Raw genomic sequence first — 20549 nt, 5'->3', positions numbered from 1 at the left:
TAGCTACCAGTGTCCTGCTTTAGTTACATGCTGCAGGCACAGCACTGTTTTGCTACACTGCTAGCCACTTCTGCACTTATGCTGAGCATGGCCTACCACCATGTCAGGCTCTAGGCCTACACTGCCTGATCGCTCACACTGTTCGTCACTGGCATTTGGTCATAGGAGTTGTTCTTATCCTATACAAGATACTACATGCATATACAGAAGCTAGCAAATTAAACCTAAGCTATATAGCAAAAGCAGGAGTTCTGTAGCGCAGCATGTCTAACAGACTGATGTAACCCATACAAGGCACAAAGCTTAAGCTGAACTAGTTACAATGTTCTAACAGAGCTGGCATAATACATGGTCAAAGATAACAGACATTGTAAAGAAGAACTTCGATCTTCATAGTTCCGATCTTTACATTTCACTCCTGACAGAGAAGACTTGATCATGCCTGAACACATTGCACACAGACATTAAGACACAAATCCTGTCTCACCCTTCTCATCTGAGGGACACTGGGAGCAATGAACGCAGGAGAAGCTGTCTTGATCCTGCTGTTATTTCTGAGCTATCAAGTAATGGCCACCTGCTAGTGCTTGCCTCAGACAATCCCTTTTGGATGCAGCCAGCTCTTTACAGGGTGCACAGTGGTCTAACATCATCCTCCATGTGCCAGAGCCCAGCAGAGGGGAAAAAGTCAAATTTGTGTGCTGAAATAAAGACAGTTTAATAGGACAGAAAATGAAAGGGAGATGTAATAATAACGATGATGCAAATCAAATTAGAATGTTGTCTTAGTTTAGAGAGTGGACAGAGATCATTTTACTCCCAACGGAAGTAAACCAAAGACACTCTTGTGGAACTGGAGATAAGTACAGAAATTGTATTCAAAAATAGATAGGAAAAATACAGAATGCATGAAAATGCACAAAACTCATCCCCCAAGCAGACTGAACCACAAACCCCAGCTGCTCCTTTTCTCCCCCACTCATTGTCTCCCTGGCCTAAGCAGGCCATAATTGCACAGGAGAAAATTAGTCAGGCCTCTGCAGGTCTGCCCTTCATGTTAGCAGGAGATAAGGACTCCCTCCAAAGAGCTGGGTTGGTCTCTTCTCCCAAGCAACCAGCACCAGAACAAGAGGACACAGTATCAAACTGCGCCAGGGGAAGTTTAGGCTGGAGATGAGGAGAAAGTTCTTCACTGAGAGAGTCATTTGTCATTGGAATGTGCTGCCCAGGGAGGTGGTGGAGTCACTGTCTCTGGAGGTGTTCAAGAGGGGACTGGATATGGCACTTGGTGCCATGGTCTAGTTCTGTGGTGACAGGTTGGACTCGTTGACCTTTGAGGTCTTTCCTCTGCCCAGCTGGAGACAGGACCCTTTACTTCTGGTCAGCATAGGCAGGGTTTGGGTTTTGTAACTGCAGGGCAGAATTGGAGGCCAGTGACAAGCGGAGTCCCTCAGGGATCAGTCCTGGGACCTGTCTTATTCAACATCTTTGTGGGGGACATGGACAGTGGCATTGAGTGCACCCTCAGCAAGTTTGCTGATGACACCAAGCTGTGTGGTGCAGCAGACACGCTGGAGGGAAGGGATCCATCCAGAGGGACCTTGACAGGCTGGAGAGGTGGGCACAAGCCAACCTCATGAAGTTCAATAAGAGCAAGTGCAGGGTCCTGCAGCTGGGTCGAGGCAATCCCAGGCACAAATACAGGCTGGGCAGTGACTGGCTGGAAAGTAGCCCTGAAGAGAGAGACTTGGGGGTGCTGGTGGACAAAAAGCTCAACATGAGCTCTCAGTGTGCACTTGCAGCCCGCAAAGCCAATCAGATCCTGGGCTGCATCAGGAGAAGTGTGAAAATCTCTGAGCACCTCACAACAACTGATTCTGAAGAGGGTTTAGGGACTTTCTAGGCTTATTGGTCAGTTTTGGCACACTCCAAGCACACTTACAAATGGTTACAAACTGCCCTAAAAATCATCAACAACTCTTTAGAACTCTTAAACCCCATTAAAAACTGACTGAAATCTTTCAAAAGCTTTAGAACTTCCTAAAACCACCTAAAGCTGCACTCAAACAGCTTCCTTGAAGACTTGGGAAAGTTTATTTAGAATAAACCTTTATTTAGAATAAACCAAACCAGGTTGGAAGAGACCTTCAAGATCATGGTGTCCAACCCATCAACCAATCCAACCCACCCAAACAGCTAACCCATGGCACCAAGCACCCCATCAAGTCTTCTCCTGAACACCTCCAATGATGGCGACTCCACCACCTCCTTGGGCAGCCCATTCCAATGGGCAATCACTCTCTCTATATAGAACTTCTTCCTAACATCCAACCTGAACCTCCCCTGGTGCAGCCTGAGACTGTGTCCTCTTGTTCTGGTGCTGGGTGCCTGGGAGAAGAGACCATCATCCTCCTGTCTACAACCTCCCTTCAGGGAGTTGTAGAGAGTGATAAGGTCACCCCTGAGTCTCCTCTTCTCCAGGCTGAGCAACGCCAGCTCCCTCAGCCTCTCCTCACAGGGCTGTGTTCCAAGACCCTCACCAACTTTGTTGCTCTTCTCCGGACTCGTTCCAGCAAGTCAACCTCCTTCCTAAACTGAGGGGCCCAGAACTGGACACAGGACTCGAGGTGTGGCCTAACCAGTGCAGTGTACAGGGGCAGAATGACCTCCCTGCTCCTGCTGGCCACACTGTTCCTGATGCAGCCCAGGATGCCATTGGCCCTCTTGGCTGCCTGGGCACACTGCAGGCTCATGTTCAGCCTACCATCGACCAGTACCCCCAGGTCCCTCTCTACCTGGCTGCTCTCAGCCACTCTGACCCCAGCCTGTAGCACTGCATGGGGTTGTTGTGGCCAGTGTGCAGAACCTGGCACTTGGATGTGTTCAATCTCATGCCCTTGGCCTCTGCCCATCTGTCCAGCCTGTTGAGGTCCCTCTGCAGAGCTTCTCTACCCTCCAGCAGATCAACTCCTGCCCCCAGCTTGGTGTCATCCAAAAATTTATTGATGATGGACTCAATGCCCTCATCCAGATCATCAATAAAGATGTTAAAGAGCACAGGGCCCAGCACTGATCCCTGGGGCACACCACTGGTGCCTGGCCACCAGCTGGATGTGGCACCATTCACCACCACTCTCTGGGCTCGGCCATCCAGCCAGTTCCTAACCCATTGCAGTGTGCTCCCGTCCAAGCCATGGGCTGACAGCTTGGCCAGGAGTTTGCTATGGGGGACAGTGTCAAAGGCCTTGCTGAGGTCCAGGTAGACTACATCCACAGCCTGCCCCACATCCACCAGGCAGTCACCTGATCATAGAAGGAGATCAGGTTGGTCAGGCAGGACCTGCCCTTCCTAAATCCATGCTGGCTGGGCCTGATCCCTTGGCCATCCTGTTAGTGCTGTGTGATTGCACTCAGGATGACCTGTTCCATGATCTTGTCTGGCACTGAGGTCAGGCTGACAGGCCTATAATTCCTTGGCTCATCCAACCGGCCCTGCTTGTGGATGGGCACCACGTTGGCCAGCTTCCAGTCTTCTGGGACCTCTCCAGTGAGCCAGGACTGCTGCAAGATTATGGAGAGTGGCTTGGCCAGCTCATCTGCCAGCTCTCTCAGCAACCAACCCCTCAGCTGACAGCAGAGCAGAGGAGAAATGGGAAGGGAAAGAACTGCATCGACTGAGGTTCAGTGCTGGAGAGCAGAGGAAGGAAAGGTCTGGGTGTGAGGTGCTGGAGCCGAGGGGAGCCAGAGGGGCAGGAGGGAAGCTGTGAGCTGAGGGCAGTGCAGGAGCTGCAGACTCTACAAGGCCAGAGGAGGTTGCAGAGGGGAGACCCTCTCCTTGCCCCCTGTGTCTAGCAGGTCTGGAGAGGTTCTCCTGCCCCTCTGCTCTGCCCTGGTGACACCACAGCTGGAGTATTGTGTCCAGGTCTGCGCTCCCCAGCTCAAGAGGGACAGGAAACTACTGGAGAGAGTCCAGTGGGGGCTGTGAGGATGAAGAAGGGCCTGGAATGTCTGTGTGAGGAGCAAAGGGTGAGGCCCTGGGGCTGTTTGGCCTGGAGAGGAGCAGCCTGAGAGGAGATCTGCTCAATGATGACAAATATCTGAGGATGGGGGAAGGGGGCAAGAGGAAGGGGCTGGGCTCAGTGCCCAGTGCTAGGACAAAGGGTGACAGACAGACTGGAACCCAGGAATTTCCTTCTCAACATGAGGAGAAACTCCTTTGGTGTGAGGGTTCAGAGCGGGCTGCAGGTTGTGGAGTCTCCTTCTCTGGGGGCTCTGGCCCTGACCACAACCAAATCATGCTGGGAAATGGAAAAATCCAACTTCTGGGGGGAAAAGTGAGAAAAAGGCAACTTTTGTCTGCAGGAAGAGGGGACACAGTGAGGAGTCACTGCCAGGGGCTGCTCTGGGCTCACCAGGACCCTTCCAAGGGAGACCCAGAGCCCAGGGTGCTGAGGGGGAAGGTGTTGGAGGATGGAAAAGTCCTGCCCCCAGATGCAGTTTGGGGGTCTCCCACCCAGGGGGCTTTGTGAGGTGCCCCCAGTGTCCATCTCTACAGGTTCCCAACTCACCCTCCATGAGCTCCAAGGCAAAGAGGCTTTTCCACTCCAGCTTCTCAGCCCCAACTGGGAATGTGGCTGCATCCCAAACTCTGGCCAGGATCTGCTGGGATGTGGAGAATGGAGCAGAGCTACAACCCCCTGCTGCTCCAAGACACCCTGGACCTTGGCCAAGGATAGGAGAAAGGACAACTGCTACAAACTGGAGCCCAGGAGGTTTCACCTGAACTTCAGGAGAAACTTCTTCACTTGGAGGCTGCTGGAGCCCTGCAGCAGGCTGCCCAGAAGGTTGTGGAGTCTCCTTCTCTGGAGACTTCCAAACCCTACCTGGATAGCTTCCTGTGCAGCCTGATGTGGAACCTGCTTCAGCAGGGAGGTTGGACCAGATGATCTCCAGAGGTCCCTTCCAGCCCTCACCACTCTGTGATTCTTGGCTTGGGCATAACCACCTCTGCCAGTGGTCCCCACCGCACTGCAGCCCAATGCTCACCCTCCCCCCTCTCTTTCCTTGAGGTTTTCCCCCAGCTCATGGCCTGTAACTCCTTGCTTGGTCCAGGGCAAGGTGGTGGATGTGAACATCTGGGATCCCACCAATTTCAGCTCTCCCAGCTCCATCCCCAACCAGCCCAAGGCTTTTCAGCCCACACCCAGGAGGCCTGGTGCTGGGTGGTGGCACATTGGCATCCTCAGCTTGTCCTGCCCAGGATGTTCTGAGCTCAGAGTCTCTTGGGAGCCTCCATCCTGCCTCAGCTCCTACAGAGGAGATGTCAACTTTCCATATGTTCTCCAGCACCTCTAAGGGTTGGGGGATGTGGGAGCTGCTCCAGACTTGCATCTCCAAGTCCTCCAACCTCGGTGGCAAAAGGGGTTGGAGGAGAGGCATCTCCCCTCACCTGTCCTGCAGATTTCCCTTCTCCTTTCTCCTCCCTCAGCTTTTCTGCAGAATCCTTAAATGCCTCACAGAGTGGTCTGGCTTGAAGGCACCTTTCAAGGTCGCTGCTCCATGACTCCAGCTGGATCAGGTTGCTCAGATCCCAGTCCAACCTGACCTGGGATGCTTCCAGGGTCTCCCCTCTGCTCCTGCTCCTTTTTTGGACAAAGCAGCTGCTTGAGGGACTTCCACCAAGAGAAAGAAACCAGCCCAGAAGGTGGCAGCAGCTCCAAAACCTCCTCCCAAGGCATCAGTCAAGAGGTCACCATCTTAACCCAGCAGCCCCAGGGTGAGTTGGTGTGGTGAGTTGAAGAGGCTGATGCTCCCACCACGGGCAGAAAATAAGACTCAGACAAATGGATTGCACAAAGTGGTGGAAAGTTGCAATGGAAAAGCAGTGAAAGTTTTACAGAGAACCACGAGCACAGTGACAAAAGAGGTCCCAAAGCATACCCAGAAGCATCCCATCCCCACCTGAGGGTACAACCAAACCCCCCAGGGCTCTTTCTTCCCCCTCCCCTCCACTGTTAGGCTAATCTCAGCTGGCCAGATGTGAGATTGCCCTTCCCCCTGGCCTTGGCCCTAGCCAGGCCCAAAAGGCCCTGAGATAGCTCCCCCCATTACCAGATAGCAGTGAGGGCAGAAAGAGGAAGTGCAGGACTTTGCAGGTCAGTTTATAGGGAGCAGGACATAATAGGATGAAATGCACAGCATCCTGTGTCCACCCACTGGGCTGGACCCCTCTGGGACAGGGGAGGTGTTCCTCATGTGGGCACAGCAGGGGGCACCTGGCCCAAAGTGCTACACACAGTGTCACAGTACCAGGGTGTCACAGTGCCAAAGCGTCAGGGTGTGTGGCAGTGTGAAGGTTTAACCCTCCCACCACGTAAAGCACAGCTCACTCAGTGGGAGGAGCAAAGGAAATTGCTGCATTGGACAAGCAGAATGAAATGCAATGAAGATATCATAGTATCATTCAGGGTTGGAAGGGGCCACAAGGATCAGCTAGTTCCAACCCCCCTGCCATGGGCAGGGACACCCCACACTAGATCAGCCTGGCCACAGCCTCATCCAGCCTGGGCTTAAACACCTCCAGGGACGGGGCCTCGACCACCTCCCTGGACAACCCATTCCAGGGCTTCACCACTCTCATGGGGAAGAACTTCCTCCTCACCTCCAACCTGAATCTTCCCACCTCCAGCTTCATTCCATTCCCCACAATTAGGTTACCTCAGAGCCTTCTCTTCTGCAGACTGAACAGCCCCAACTCCTTCAGTCTGTCCTCACAGGAGAGCAGCTCCAGCCCTCTGATCATCCTCCTGGCCCTTCTCTGGACACCTTCCATCACCTCCACATCCCTCTTGTCCTAGGGGCTCCAGAACTGGAGGCAGTACTCCAGGTGGGGTCTCCCCAGAGCTGAGTAGAGGGGGAGAATCACCTCCCTCGACCTGCTAGCCACACTTCTCCTGCTGCAGCCCAGGATCTGATTGGCTTTGCGGGCTGCAAGTGCACACTGAGAGCTCCTGCTGAGCTTCTCCTCCCCCAGCACCCCCAAGTCTCTCTCCTCAGTGCTGCTTTCCAGCCAGTCCCTGCCCAGCCTGTATTTGTGCCTGGGATTGCCTCGACCCAGATGCAGGACCTTGCACTTGCTCTTATTGAACCTCCAGAGGTTGGCTTGTGCCCACCTCTCCAGCCTGTCCAGGTCCCTCTGGATGGCCTCCCTTCCCTCCAGCTGTCTGCTGCACCACACAGCTTGGTGTCATCAGCAAACTTGCTGAGCGTGCACTCAATGCCACTGTCCATGGCACCCACAGAGATGTTGAACAAGACAGGTCCCAGGACTGATCCCTGAGGGACTGCGTTTGTCACTGGCCTCCACTGGGACATGGACCCATGGACAGCCACTCTTTGGGTGCAGCCATCAAGCCAGTTCCTTATCCATCTAGTTCCCACCCATCACACCCATGTGTCACCAGTTTGGAGACCAGGATGTGGTGTGGGACAGAGTCAAAGGCTTTGCTCAGCCCCAGGTAAACGACATCAGTTGCTCTCCCCTCATCTATTAATTTTGTCACCTGCTCATAGAAGGCAACCAGGTTGGTCAGGCAGGATTTGCCCTTGGCGAAGCCATGCTGACTGTTCCCAATCACCTCTTCACTATTCTTCTGAGCCAGTAGTGCCTCCATATACAAAGCATGCAGCATTTACAGTATGCCCAAAAATACACAGGGAAGAATGTAACACAGAAACTCCCTCCCGAGGAGAATGCACTCGGCCAGGAGCAGAAGAGAGGCAGAACTGGCTGAGAGGAAGGACTGTGAGGGATCTGTTGCTGTGGTAGTCTCACAGCTGACCAATGAAATTCATGTAGACATCTTCCTTTTGTTTTCCTTCTTACAGCAAAGCTTTCAGCTAGAGAACTCTGCAGCTATCTTTCTTGAAGGCACAGCCTGAAACTGTCACAGTTCCTAAGTGCTGCTCCCCAGGGGACTCTCAGGATCAGCTGCTTAAGTAAGCTGAAGTCTGCCCTCTGGAAGGCCAAGGTCAGGGTTTTGTTGTTGCTCCTCCTTATTTCCCTGCATAGTGAAAACTCCACTGTCTCATGGTTGCTGCACCCTAGACAGCCTCCTACCATCACATCTCCCACCAGCAGGTCAAGCAGGGCCTGACCCCTGGTAAGCTCACTTAAGAACTGTGCCAAGAAGCTGTCCTCCATACACTCTAGGAACCTTCTGGGCTGCCTCCTCTCTGCTGTGCTAAGGCCCCAGCAGATATCTGGCAGGTTAAAGTCACCACAAGAGCAAGGGCTGGCGATCTTGAGACAGCCTCCAGCTGCTTGTAGAGCACTTCACCTACCTCTTCATCCTGGTTGGGTGGTCTTTAGCAGACTCCAACCAGGATGTCAGTTTTGTTAGCCCTCTCTCTGATTTTAACCCACAGGCACTCGATCCTTTCATCCTCTACCTCAAGTTCTGTGGCCTTGAGAGATTCCCTGACACCCAGAGCCACCCCTCCTCCTCTTCTGCCTCACCTGTCTCTCCCAAAGAGATTGGAAGCATGCAGTGCAGTGCTCCAGCCCTGGGGATCACCACCCCACGCTTCTGTGACGGCAACTACACCATGAGATGCAGACTCTGCCACTCGGCACATTCCCTTGCAGGGTTCAGGTGGCTACCTCGGGGCAGTGTGCAGTGGCCATGGAGCTTCCCCTTGGCTCAGAGGAGCTGGCAGAACTTTCACAGCTAGTCCTGGCTTTGAGGTACCCTGGGGGTTACAGGGCTGCAGAGCAGGCACAGGTGGTGATTCCTCTTCCCCCGTGACGGAGCAGGGTCGGGCAGGATGCGGCTGGGCACTGTTCCTGCTTTACAAGCTGGCACACAGGGTTGTGGCTCCGCTGCTTGGAGCTGTGGTAGATGTTTGGACTGCCGAGATTCAGGCTAGTCCCTTCCCCCACCCCTGGGCACTCTCACCCTCAGGGCTGCAGTCCTCTTGGAGACACAGCAGCTGTCTCCCGCCAGTGGGACTGGCAAATGCAACGCTGGCCGCCTGGAGCTGCAGCGAAGGCCTCTCCTTTGCAGGCTCTGGAGGGTGCTGGCTTCTCTCCAGACTGCAGAGGCTGCTAGTTTGCTTGTGTGTGGAATGAGAAGGCTTCCTAGCAAAGAGAGAGTGGCTTGTTTGCAGCTTGGGGCAATACTTGTAAGTTTCTGGAGGCTGAAGTTGGCCAGTGGGCAATCTTGTCAACAGAGAGCTTTAGCCTCCAGAAAGTCCCAGGCAAGATCATGGAACAGGTCATCTTGAGTGCAATCACACAGCACTTACAGGATGGCCAAGGGATCAGGTCCAGCCAACATGGATTTAGGAAGGGCAGGTCCTGCCTGACCAACCTGATCTCCTTCTATGATCAGGTGACTGCCTGGTGGATGTGGGGAGGCCTGTGGATGTGGTCTACCTGGACCTCAGCAAGGCCTTTGACACTGTCCCCCATAGCAAACTCCTGGCCAAGCTGTCAGCCCATGGCTTGGATGGGAGCACACTGAGATGGGTTAGGAACTGGCTGGATGGCCGAGCCCAGAGAGTGGTGGTGAATGGTGCCGCATCCAGCTGGCAGCCAGTCAGTAGTGGAGTCCCCCAGAGATCAGTGCTGGGCCCCATCCTCTTTAACATCTTTACTGATGAGCTGGATGAGGGTATTGAGTCCATCATCAGTAAATTTGTTGACAACACCAAGCTGGGGGCAGAAGTTGATCTGCTGGAGGGTAGAGAGACTCTGCAGAGGGACCTTGACAGGCTGGACAGATGGGCAGAGTCCAAGGGCATGAGATTGAACACATCCAAGTGCCGGGTTCTGCACATTGGCCACAGCAACCCCATGCAGAGCTATAGGCTGGGGTCAGAGTGGCTGGAGAGCAGCCAGGTAGAGAGGGACCTGGGGGTACTGGTCGATGGTAGGCTGAACATGAGCCTGCAGTGTGCCCAGGCAGCCAGGAGGGCCAATGGCATCCTGGCCTGCATCAGGAACAGTGTGGCCAGCAGGAGCAGGGAGGTCATTCTGCCCCTGTACACTGCAGTGGTTAGGCCACACCTCGAGTACTGTGTCCAGTTCTGGGCCCCTCAGTTTAGGAAGGAGGTTGAGTTGCTGGAAGGTGTCCAGAGAAGGGCAACGAAGTTGGTGAGGGTCTTGGAACACAGCCCTGTGAGGAGAGGCTGAGGGAGCTGGGGTTGCTTAGCCTGGAGAAGAGGAGACTCAGGGGTGACCTTATTGCTCTCTCCAACTCCCTGAAGGGAGGTTGTAGACAGGCAGATGTTGGTCTCTTCTCCCAGGCAGCCAGTACCAGAACAAGGGGACACAGTCTCAAGCTGCACCAGAGGAGGTGTAGGCTGAAGGTTAGCAAGAAATTCTTCACAGAGTGACTGCCCATTGGAATGGGCTGCCCTGGGAGGTGGTGGAGTCGCCATCGATGGAGGTGTTCAGGAGGAGACTTGACAGGGTGCTTGGTTGCATGGTTTAGTTGATTAGGTGGTGTTGCATGATAGGTTGGACTTGATATTGAAGGTCTCTTCCAACCTGGTCTGGTCTATTCTATTCTATTCTATTTGTGAGGCTGGAATTCTGCCCTTACTAGGCAGTGCCACGAGCATCCCATGCAGGGGTGCATGTTGCTGTTTACCCCTGGGAAGGCAGTCTGGGTTGTTTACTTGACTGGCTGGTACCCTGGTGTGCTGGGTTACACTCATCCTGGGGAGCAGAGGGGAGGCTGAAAGAGGCCAGCTCATCAGGAGGACACAAGAAACTTGACCCAGGTGGGCAGAGAAGGACTTGGTTTCCCCTTTCCAGGAGGTCAAAGGTGCTCTATTCCACTCCCCCTGCCTGCCCAGCAAGCCTATAAAGAGAGGACATTTGCTGCTGCCCTCTGCTCCTGCCTTGCCTGCTTGAAAGAGCATTCAGCTGCTGCTGGTTTCCTGTGCTGGCCACGTGGTCAGGCCTGGTTCTCTCTCCAAGCTGCATCCAAGCTTTCTGAAGGACTGAATCCACTTCCATCCAGGGAAATCCAAGGCCATCCAGGCTTGGGTTTGTACATTTTCCTATCTATCCTTATCCCTTGCCCTTGTGAACCCTCCCTGCTATTGCTATATATATATTTTGTTAAAAAAGTTACTTCTCCTACTTCCAAACCAAGTCCAAACTACTCTTTTGTAGAGTCACCTCCTTCCCTTTTTTCCTATCCCCCCTGTGACCATTTGAGGTGGTGCCTTTAACAAAGGGACACCATGTGTCGAGGGTTGGAAGGGTAAGGCCAAAAAGCCTCCTCCCTCCTCCCTGTAAAGTAAAGGGAAAGAAAATTGAAGGGAAAGGGGAAAAAAAACCTCACAGCTGAATTAGCAAAGCAATGGAGCTGTATATTTACAAAAGCAATACAGGATATGCAGGGGAATTTACAGAATTTACAATATTTGCAATATATACAAAAATATACAACAAAGCAGCACAGAAATGAGAGTTCCCCCCTCTGCTGAGGGGGGAATGACTCTCCCCCTTTCCCCAGAGCGGGTTAGAAAGAGAGAGAAAGAGAAAAAAGTTAGAGGCAGTTATGTGTTAATTGGAAAGCAGTTAATACAGGCCTTGCAGCTTATCAGTTTCAAGGTCAAGCCTTGGCCGAAAGCCCAGAACGCTGTGAGCTGCAAACCACCGAAGGAGCGGAAGAAAGACAGAACTGAACTGAACTGGAAAAGTGCAGGAAAGCCCAAGATACCCTGCTGCACTCCCAGTCCTGAAGGTGCTTCCTCCCAATCTACCAATGAAATTAGTTTAGATCCTTCTTTTCGTTTACCAACTTCCATCCACCATATTCCCTTTCTTAAGGGGACAGCCTCAACCGGTCACACCATGGCAGAATGTTTTATAAACAAGACAGGTCTAAACTAATTTCATTGGTGGAGAAGCAGAGGCACTGCCTTAGGTTTTGATTCCCAGTGGGACTTGTCTTAGTTCAGTCTTGCACTTTCTCCTTCCCACTGCTCACAGGTTCTGGGCTTTCAGCCAGACTGACCTTGGAAAAAGATAAGGCCTCTGCTAACACACTTGCTCTAACCATATAACTGCTTTTAATTAACAACTTCTCTTTTTCTCTCTTTCTAACCCTCTTCTGGGAAAAAAAGGGGAGAGAAGGGGGTACAGGGGGAAACCCTTCCTCCTGGCGGGGGAGGGGAATCTCATTTCTGTGTTACTTCGTTGTATATTTCTGTATATATTGTAAATACTGTAAATTCTGTATATTCCCCTGCATTTCCCAAACTGCTTTGTAAATATAGCACACAATCCTTTGCTAATCCAGCTGTAGGTTTTTTTCCTTTCAATTTTCTTCCCTTTACTTACGGGGGGGTGGGGGGGGAAGAAGGCTTGAGGCCTTCCCCCCAACCCTCGACACCCCCTTTTTTTTTCCTTTTCTCCTTTTCCTTTCCCCTTCCTTACTAGGGAAAGGGAGGGGGAGGGGGGAGGAATTCTCAGTCTGTTCTCATCTGAGCTGTTAAACTCCAGTTAAGGCTCAAACCAGCACACCTGGTCTTTGTTCCTCAGCTCTGGGCTGAGTACCCACTCTGGAAAGGAGGGTGGAAGGGGGAATGTGGCCAAACATGTTGGGGTAAGTTTGACAGTATTGGGGGCATAATTCTAGGCACCTGGTGCCTTCAGCACAGAACCTTGAGCAGAAGGGCCTGGGCACTGCGGGGGGTGCAAGAGGAGCCAGCAGGGAATGCTCACCGTGAACAAGGCCATTGTGTACCCAGGTCTGTGTTAGGAGGAGCTGGGTCTTCTACACCAGGGCAGTTGTCATCCCCCTCCACTGAGCCCTAGTGTGGCCACGAGAGGACCAGTGAGTCCCTCTGGGGGGCTTCCTGTTGGAGAGAGGTGGGGAGGAGTGGAGAGAGTCCAGAGGGGCTCTGACAAGCTGAGATTGGAAGCCTTGAGCACAAAGCCTGCCTGGGGAGGCCGAAGGACCTGGGCTTCTTGAGGCAGGTAAAGGAGAGGCTCAGAGCATGCCAGTCACAACCTGCAGGTGGCTGAAGTGTGGTTTCAGAGCTGGTGGAGTTGTTCTGAGTGGTGGGAAAAAAATCAGGAGATAGGAAGTGTGGCTAGGGAGGCTGAGAGCAGAAGTGAGGAGAAGGAAATGTCCCTGCAAGGGCAGTGCTGTGGGACCAGAGGGCACTCAGAGGGAGACTGACCCAGCCCTTGGCTTTCTCTTCCATGGAACAGGCAGGGAGGATGGAGAGATGTCAGTGAGGGGGATGAGAGATTGAGGTGAACTTGGAGAGAGGACTGGGTGTCTTCAAAGGCAGAGGTGCAGCTATGGGAAACCATAGGGCAGGCTGTGGTGGGGATTGGCAAGGCTGAAAGCCCTCATCAGAGATGACCTCTTCATCACCATGGCTGTGGCCATTGTCTCTGCAACCAGAAGGTAGCTGAACTTCATTCACAAAGACCTCATTGCCTCCTTGCCCCACCCAGCAGTGTCACACCATAGACCTGCTCCAGCCATTGCACATCCTCACATCCCACTGCCCCAGGAAGAGCCCTGAGCCATGTCTGAGGGACAGGATCTCCCTTCCGAGGGGCTGGGGGCCAGGACTTGGCCCTTTGGCTTGATCAAGCCCATCCAGGTTTGCTCAGCATCAGAGCAACCCTGGCACCGTCTTGAGCTCCAGGTTGTTGCTCTTGCTTCTGCTTTTCTGCTCTAACAAGCCCCTGGGGAGGCTTTGTCAGTGATGGTCCTCAGTGGGACCCATTAGGGCTCCAGCAAAGTTGGCAGTTGGCATTTGGCTTCCTGAGAGGTTTCTTCAGCTTGCTCTCAGTCTCTGAGACTCATGGACTCGACACCAAGGCCACCAGAGGAGTCATTAAATGCCTGGGGCTGGTCCTCTGCTGCTGAGCTGAGCCAGGCTCCTGGGCTGGAGCGAGCTGCTGTTCAAGCAGGCAGCACTGCAGAGAGACAGCTCTGCCCAGGAGCTGCTCCTCTGCACAGGGCAGCAGGACTGAGGGCACTGCCAGGACATCTCAAGGAGATGAGGAAGGCAGAGAGAGCTTCAAGGTAGGCAGGACAGGTTGGGTGCTGAGAGCTCAAAGAGGAGAAAGCTTCCCAGCCCTGGGTGTGGTGAGTCTGTGGTGCAGGAGGATGGATTTGCAGTTTGTGGAGCTTGTAAAGCTGCCACATCCCACAGCCTCTGGCATCTCTCTCTTCTAGAGAGGGGCAGGAGATGCTCCAGAGCAGAGCTTCCCATCTGCACCATCAGAGACACAGGACAGGACAGCTGCCTCCTGCTGGGGTGACTGCAAGGCTGTGAAGCTTGGAGTGCACAAAATTCCTGCACAGAAGGAGAAGTAAATATGAGAGGATTGTCTGGGAAATAGCCAAGGAGTTGTCTGAAGGAATTATCTCCTAATCTGTATGATGTCTTCTCCTCTTCCAACAGTCCTCCATGCCCAGAGACAGACCATGTCCAACAGCAGCTCCATCACCCACTTCCTCCTGCTGGCATTCACAGGCACAAGGCAGCTGCAGCTCCTGCACTTCTGGCTCTTCCTGGCCACCTACCTGGCTGCCCTGCTGGGTAACAGTCTCATCATCACCACCATAGCCTGCGACCACCACCTCCACACCCCCATGTACTTCTTTCTCCTCAACCTTGCCTTCCTAGATCTCATTTCCATCACCACAATTCTTCCCAAATCCATGGCCAATTTCCTCTGGGACACCAGGGCCATCTCCTATGCAGGATGTGCTGCTCAACTCTTTTTCTTTTCCTTGTTCCTTTCAGCAGAGTATTTTCTCCTCACCGTCATGGCCTACGATCGCTACGCTGCCATCTGCAGACCCCTGCACTATGAGACCCTCCTGGGCAGCAGAATTTGTGTCCTCCTGGCAGCAGCTGCCTGGGCCTGTGGCTTTCTCACTGCTCTGCTGCACACAGCCAATACCTTTTCCCTGCCCCTCTGCCAGGGCAACTCTGTGGAGCAGTTCTTCTGTGAAATTCCCCCAGTCCTCAAGCTCTGCTGCTCCACCTCCTGCCTCAGGGAAGTTTGGCTTCTTGCTTTCAGTGCTTTTCCATTTGTGGGATGTTTTGTGTTCATTGTGGTGTCCTATGTGCAGATCTTCAGGGCAGTGCTGAGGATCCCCTCTCAGCAGGGACGCCACAAAGCCTTTGCCACCTGCCTGCCTCACCTGGCTGTGGTCTCTCTATTTATCACCATTGGCATCTTTGTCTACCTGAAGCCCCCCTCCATCTCCTCCCCATCCCTGGATCTGGTGATGGCAGTTCTGTACTCCGTGGTGCCTCCAGCAGTGAACCCTCTCATCTACAGCCTGAGGAACCAGGAGCTGAAGGATGCCCTGAGCAAACTGATCCCTGGGTGTTTTGAGAAGCAATAAACTCTTTGTGTTCTCCTGCAGAGCAGTTCTGATGCCTCTCAGAGCAGGCCCAGCCTGGCTCCTGTACTTTGGGGGGGGTGGAGCTGGGGAGGGGGATTTTTGCTCTTTATAATGTTGTCATCCCCTTTCTAATCCCCTCCCTGCTTTGCTTTTCTGACCCAGAGTTTGTGTAACAGGAGCTGTGCTCCTTCTTTGGTTAAACAACAGAAAGGCTTTTCTGTGAGCATTTGTCTTTTCCTGAGCTCCTTCCTCCAAGCCTTCTCTGCAGCTCCAGGGGCAGTTCATCTCTTCAGAGGTAGAGGTGAAGAGTCCCAGCACAATAGCTCTGCCACACAGCCCCAGCACTCGTTCTTCCAGGGCTGCTCTCTTTCCCCTGCCACACTCTCCTTCAGATCCCTTGTGTTGGTCTAAGGCCTGAGTGCTGTGGCACCTTGCTCATGGCTCTGCCGTGTGCAGCCCTGTGACCGCAGGCAGGGACAGGCCATGAGCACTTCTGTGACTGAGCTGGCCCCCAAGGGCAGTTCCATGAAGACAGGTGATCTGCTGAGGGCAGTGTCTGGAGGCTTAGGTCTTCATCTAAAGTTTCTTTCAAGAGCATGCCCAAGAAATTGCCCCCCAGAGACAAACACCAGGGAAGGGTTGAAGTGTGGAGTGTGCAGGGATGGGGCACACAGCGGTGTCCTCACACAGCCAGGCCTCCTGCAGGAGTCCTGAAGAGCATCAGAGCAGGGTCTGACCTGTGCCTGTGCTCACTGCACACCCTGGGGAAGCTGTCCCAGGGCAGTCACCCTGGACTAGTCCCTCACAACCACCACTTCCAGCACTGGCCTCTCACCCCAGCTTGGATAGGTTCCTAGGTCCCTCCCTGGGAGGCCAGCAGTGCCTGCTTGCATTGTGCAGGTGAGAGGTCAGCAGGGGCACTGTGTGTGGGGTGAGGGGAACCTGAGTGAGCACAAACACCAACAGCCAAGGCACTGGAGGTTGGAGGAGCCTCTCAGCCTCTGGCAGGGGCAGCAGGAGGCCAGGGAGACCCTGTGACTGCTGCAGTGCAGGGTCTGTGTGAGTGATGGGGAAAGATTCTGTCTCTAAACATCCCAAGGTGAGGAAGGAGTTCATGAGGCCAGCTCAGATGTGGACACCTGACAGAGCTCTGACCTTTCTGTGTGTGACTGCAGAACAAACTCTCTGCTCCAGGGAGATTCATCTCAGGTGCCTTGGACAGGTTCATTGCAACAGTTCCTGTCTGCTCACATCACCCTACCTGGACTGTGCCCTGCACTGTGCACAGAACCAGCAGAGAGGTTTTGGGTCTTTGGAAAATGCATCTTCAAGGAGGCCAAGAAGGAGGATGGGACACATTCCAGACTGGTCACCCTCAGCACAGTCCCTGGGAAGGTGATTGGCCAAACCCCCCTGCAGCTATTTGCAGGCCAAGAGAGAGAGTAAGGAATATCTGTGAGTAGGGGAAAGAAGATGGTTTGTCCCTGGACCTTAGCCAGGGCTTTGCCATGGTCTCTCATAGTTTCTTTAGAGCCAGAATGGTGATAGCTGGAGAGAAGCAATGGATGAGGTGGTGGATGGGAAGCCAGCTGGTGGATCAAGCCCAAATGTCACCAGCTTGGAGTGCTCCTGGCAGATGCTTTCCAGTGACATCCCCCTCAGGGCAAGCCCTTGGGCCAGCACTGTGCAATGTCTTCATCAGCTCCCTGCACCATCTGACCCAGGGCCTGTGCAGCTCCTTTGGGGATGAGGCCAATCTGGACAGAGCCTTTGAGGGACCTCATCTGCCTCACCCTGCCTTGAGTAGGGTCATTGGACAGGATGATGTGCAGGGACCCCTTCCACCAGGACAGACCCAGCAGCTCCTCTGAGGAAGGTTTCTCCACTCAAACCCTTGGCAGGAAAGGTACCAGATGGGTTTGATGAAACTGTGATCTGCTCAGGCTCTGGCCACAAGGAGGGGGATGGTTGGGTGTGAGATCATGTGGTCAGTTGTGTGTCAGGTGCTCACAATTCACTAGGGAGACTGTGAGGTGACTTCTGGCTCAGGAGGGGATTGGCCAGCAGCAGGAGCATGGCTGGAAAGGGACTGTGAGGTCAGTTCTGTCTGCAGGAGCTGATAGGGCAGCCCTGGGCTCCTGGCTGGCAGATGAGCTTTTAAGTTGCCATCTGACAGCATCTCTGCCAGGCCAGCAGAAGGCAGCTGGCTGGCACAGGGACTGTCAGATGCCCTCTGCCAAAGGGACCTGGGCTCACTGCAGGAAGGGGCTCAGGTATTGGTTGCCAGGTCTCTGCTGCCTGAGTACCTGATGGGACAGCAGCAGGCACAGGGCTCAGTGGTGTCTGTCTGAGAAGCTGCAAGGCCAGCAGCCTTGGGAGCTCCTGGTGAGGCCACTTCTGCCTGCTCAGCTGAAAGGCCACAAGAAGGCTGATGGAATGGGTGCCTGCTTGAAGGGTGCTTCCCAGATGGAGCTTTCCTTGGAGGTAGGAAGCAGCAGGAGAGAGAAACACTGCCACATGGTGCAGCTTGGCAGGTGGGGACTGGACATGAGGAGCATGAAACCTCTCTCAAAGGGGAGTGCTGTGGTAGGAGAAGGTCTCCAGAAGGAGTCTGAGCTCAGCTCAGCAATTTGTGTTCCAAGGAGCAGAGTGTGAGTGTGGACAGACATCAGGGAAGGTCTGGAAATGCCAAGGTGGGGAAGTGAGATGAGGGTCTCCAGCCTGCAGGGAAGCAGAAGCAGCTGTGAGACAGTGCAGGGCAGTCTGTGGTGGAGATGGCAAAGGGCACAGACAATGCTGGGAGTGATCAAGAGAACCCAAGGCTGTGCCCCTTGGCTATGACAACCATCTGCCACCAAGGCCTGTGAGGAGACATTGTCCTAAGGCACTAGCAGGGCCTCAGTGCCTCCTTGCACTTCCCCAGGAAGGCTGGGGGCTGTCATCCCCTTGTCCTTCACTCAGCATCACAACATCCACACCCCCCTGCACCACACATGAGGGACAGGATCTGCCTGCCCCAGGGGCTGTGGTCAGATCTTGACCTTTCTACTTCATCAACCAAACCCAGGTTTTGCTGCCCTGCACTTTGCCTTTGTCTCCCTGCAGTCATGGCCTCCAATGAGCTGCTCTAAGGAGTCCCTGGGGAGGCTTTGGCAGTAACAAGCCTCAGTGGGGCCCATTCCTACTTCAAGGAGCTTGTGTTTTGCTTCTGACTTCTTGAGCAGTCTCTTCAGTCTTCTCTCAGTGCCTGAGGTTCCTGTAATGAGCCCAAGTGCCCTAAGGAGCTATTTGGGTCTCTGTAACTTCCTTCAAGATTCCAAAGTGCACCTAATAAAGCTCATTTGGTGATCATTCATCAAGTGATATGAGCCAGGCTGTCTCACCAGCACAGCTGCACTTGCAGAACATCTGTTTCTTCAGCTCTGACACTGTATGGACAACTTTGCTCCTCACCTCCCCAGCCTCCCCATGATTGTCCCTGCCCACCTGGGGCTTACTTACTGCTCCTTGCATCAGACTTCTCCACTGCTCTCTGCAGCTGGAGCTCACAGCTCCATGGCACCAGCTCCCCCCCTGCTCTCCTTAGAGACGAGTCTGCACACAGCCACAACAGAATTGTTGCTGTTTGGAAGCTAAGCAAAGTAAAGCCTGAGAAAGTCCCATCAGCAATGCAGCCCCCCTGGAGCCAGCTGCTCAGCACAAGCTGTCTCTCAGCAGGTGGCCTCTCTACAAGCCTGTGGCCACACCAACAAGTTGAGGCATGGTTATGATTTATCAGCCAGGCAGAATTTCTGGGTAGTGAGAAGGAGGTTGGGTCATAGCAGCCACTTTGCAATCCCCAAGGTGATTCAGCAGAATGTGTTATAGCCAAACAGCCACTGAACAGCCTCCTCCTCCTCCAGAACAAGAGGACACCGTCTCAAGCTGCACCAGGGGAGGTTTAGGCTGGATGTTAGGAAGAAGTTCTTCATAGAAAGAGTTGTTAGCCATTGCCATGTGCTGCCCAGGGAGGTGGTGGAGTCACCATCACTGGAGGTGTTTAGGAAGAGACTGGATGGGGTGCTTGGTGCCATGGTTCAGTTGATTAAATAGTGTTGGATGATAGGTTGGACTTGAGGATTGCAAAGGTCTTTTCCAACCTGGTTAGTTCTATTCTATTCTATTCTATTCTATTCTATTCTATTCTATTCTATTCTATTCCATTCCATTCCATTCCATTCCATTCCATTCCATTCCATTCCATTCCATTCCATTCCATTCCATTCCATATCACAACTCTGGAAGTGCCTCACACAGGAAATTCTCCTGAATAGGTTTTGGTTAATTCTTCCATAAGCTCTCACGTTTGGCTTGATCTGTGTCCTTGACTCTATTACTGAATCGCAGGTTCCACCTTGTGACCAAAACCAGAACTGCAGCTTTTCTCTTTCCCAAACATTGCTTTCCCTAATTTTCCCAAGTTTCTGATTTTCCTGAATGATTTCTACTGTTGTGTAGAAACCTTTTGTGTAAATAACCAAAGCACCACCGAATCTGCAAATGAGCTCTGGTGAGACTTTTGCATTAATAAATAATGTATGTATTTGTGTGAATATCTTTGCCTGATTATTGATATATAAATGAATAATTCATATCCTCATGGTGCAGTGAGCAGGGTATTCCATCCTGGAGGCCTTGCCCACGAGGGGACATGGATTTACAAGCTCAGATTTGGAATGGGTGGATGAGGCTCTGTCCAGCCTGATCTAGTGTGGGGTGTCCCTGCCCATGGCAGGGGGGTTGGAACTAGATGATCCTTGTGGTCCCTTCCAACCCTGAATGAAACTATGAAACTATGAAACTATGAAAAATTGTTAAATTCCAGATCCCACTGAGGAAGACTTAGCCAAGGCTCCTGCGAACCCACAGTGACCCTGCTGTGACCCTGCTGCGACCCTGCTGCGAACCCAGCAGTGACCCTGCTGTGACCTTGCTGTGACCCTGCTGCGACCCTGCTGTGACCCTGCTGCGAACCACAGTGACCCTGCTGCGACCCTACTGTGACCCTCTGAGACCCTGCTGCAACCCTGCTGTGACCCTACTGCAAACCCAGCAGTGACCCTGCTGCAAACCCAGCAGTGACCCTGCTGCAAACCCAGCAGC

At 53.2% G+C, this 20549-nt stretch overlaps 1 protein-coding gene across 1 annotated transcript; it reads left to right on the top strand.

Annotated features, from left to right (window-relative positions):
• The first annotated feature begins 10925 nt into the window (after positions 1-10925).
• Positions 10926-15407, top strand: LOC137456665 (olfactory receptor 14A16-like). The gene is made up of 3 exons (XM_068168224.1): positions 10926-11056; positions 14223-14359; positions 14452-15407. The coding sequence occupies exon 3, from the start codon at positions 14475-14477 to the stop codon at positions 15405-15407; it is 933 nt and encodes a 310-aa protein (XP_068024325.1). The 5' UTR covers positions 10926-11056; positions 14223-14359; positions 14452-14474.
• Positions 15408-20549: the final 5142 nt, after the last annotated feature.

This window comes from Melanerpes formicivorus, unplaced genomic scaffold (genome assembly GCF_026170545.1).
Source record: "Melanerpes formicivorus ecotype bairdi unplaced genomic scaffold, bMelFor1.0.p_v2 SCAF_134, whole genome shotgun sequence".
NCBI lineage: Eukaryota > Metazoa > Chordata > Aves > Piciformes > Picidae > Melanerpes > Melanerpes formicivorus.
Note: the sequence above shows the minus strand (reverse complement) of the source record. Positions and strands in the feature narration are given on the sequence as shown.

What these genes read in the sequence shown, in the direction of transcription:
- LOC137456665 (XM_068168224.1), top strand. Translation starts at nt 14,475, where the DNA reads ATGTCCAACAGCAGCTCCATCACCCACTTCCTCCTGCTGGCATTCACA.